At 65.8% G+C, this 1,211-nt stretch overlaps 1 protein-coding gene across 1 annotated transcript in view; it reads left to right on the top strand.

Moving 5' to 3' along the window:
• Positions 1 to 1,211, top strand: part of LOC102431143 (GRAM domain-containing protein 1B) — a gene marked incomplete at its 5' end in the record, with an annotated part of 28,195 nt that overhangs the window by 20,596 nt on the left and 6,388 nt on the right. The window contains 2 exon segments of the mRNA XM_023748731.1: positions 67 to 83; positions 85 to 158. Of these exon segments, the coding sequence (XP_023604499.1) occupies positions 67 to 83; positions 85 to 158 (91 nt within the window).

The following is a 1,211-nucleotide window of genomic DNA, read 5'->3' as shown; positions in this document are numbered from 1 at the left end:
CGGCCAGTGTCTCCGCAGCGTCGGTGAACTTGTGGCGTGATGGTGACGCCTCTGTTCTCCCCGCAGGTTCCACACAGACACGGGCATACCCCTGAGGACACCCCCAACGCTTTCCACCTGCAGAGCGTGTCCAAGCTGCTGCCTGGTCATCCAGCTGTGTGTAAGGACCCCAGGCTCCCCCAACCCCTTCCTCCACTGCCACCTCTCCCCCTGCCCCCCTCTCTTCCACCCACTGCCCCCTCTCCCCCAGTCCCCCCTCTCCCCCCCACCCCACTCCTGCTGCTGCCTCCCCCCCACCCGCCACCTCCCCAGTCTCGGCAGGTGCATGAGCACCCTTACTGTCCTGGGGTTTTGACCTCTCGTCTCCCCTCTCCGGATCAGTTTCTCTGTGTGTCATTTCTGGCCTCTTTGCCTCGTTTCCTGTGGCTTATTCAGCAGCTACTATGCCAGGCCTCCAGGATGCATGCAGCACCCATGGCCTCTGGGAACTCAGCCTCAAGTGGGTGGTGCAGAGAGGAAATTCACAGCGGCCCAGCCTGGCCTGGACTCTCACCGGGGCTCTCGCAGAGCCCGTTAGGGGCCCTCACTGTGGTGAGACGCCCTGGGGTCTGCTCTGTGCCGGGAATTAGAGCCGTGCCCTCGGGCCCACACGCTGGCGGGTGGCCAGGCAACACCAGTGACCAGCCCAGGAAAAGGACATGCTGACTTCACTGTCAGCGATCTAGAGTCGCTGCCATCACGCTGTAACACTGGGCTCCGTGGTTCACACGGGCGGGTGCTGGGCTGGGAGAAGGTGAGCGGAGAGCAGGGAGCCGTGAGGTGGGCGAGCACAGCTGTTGGATGCGCAAGGCCAGGCCTCCGACCACCTGCAGCAGGAGCCACGGGCGGTGATGCAGGCAGCTCTTCCCCACCTGGGCCGGCCCTTCCTGGCCCCTTTCTGGCCGGCAGTGCTGAGGCCCGGGTGGGGTGGGGGGCGCTGTCCCGCCACTCGCTCCGCCAGCCCTTCACCAGGCACTGGGCTGTCCAGGTCAGTCTTGCTCCTGTGAACTGCACAGGGGGGCGGGGGGCACCCCCAGGCCTCAAGAGAGGCAGCAGCGAGGACCCGGCCCCGCCCTCAGGAAACACGGCAGGAAGCCCGGTAACGGGTGGGCTTTGCATTTGGAAGAGCTCGCTCCCGCTCCCTCGCCCTCCCCTGGTGCACTGATGCCTGA

This window comes from Myotis lucifugus, unplaced genomic scaffold (genome assembly GCF_000147115.1).
Source record: "Myotis lucifugus unplaced genomic scaffold, Myoluc2.0 scaffold_1739, whole genome shotgun sequence".
In the NCBI taxonomy this organism is placed as follows: Eukaryota; Metazoa; Chordata; class Mammalia; order Chiroptera; family Vespertilionidae; genus Myotis; species Myotis lucifugus.
Note: the sequence above shows the minus strand (reverse complement) of the source record. Positions and strands in the feature narration are given on the sequence as shown.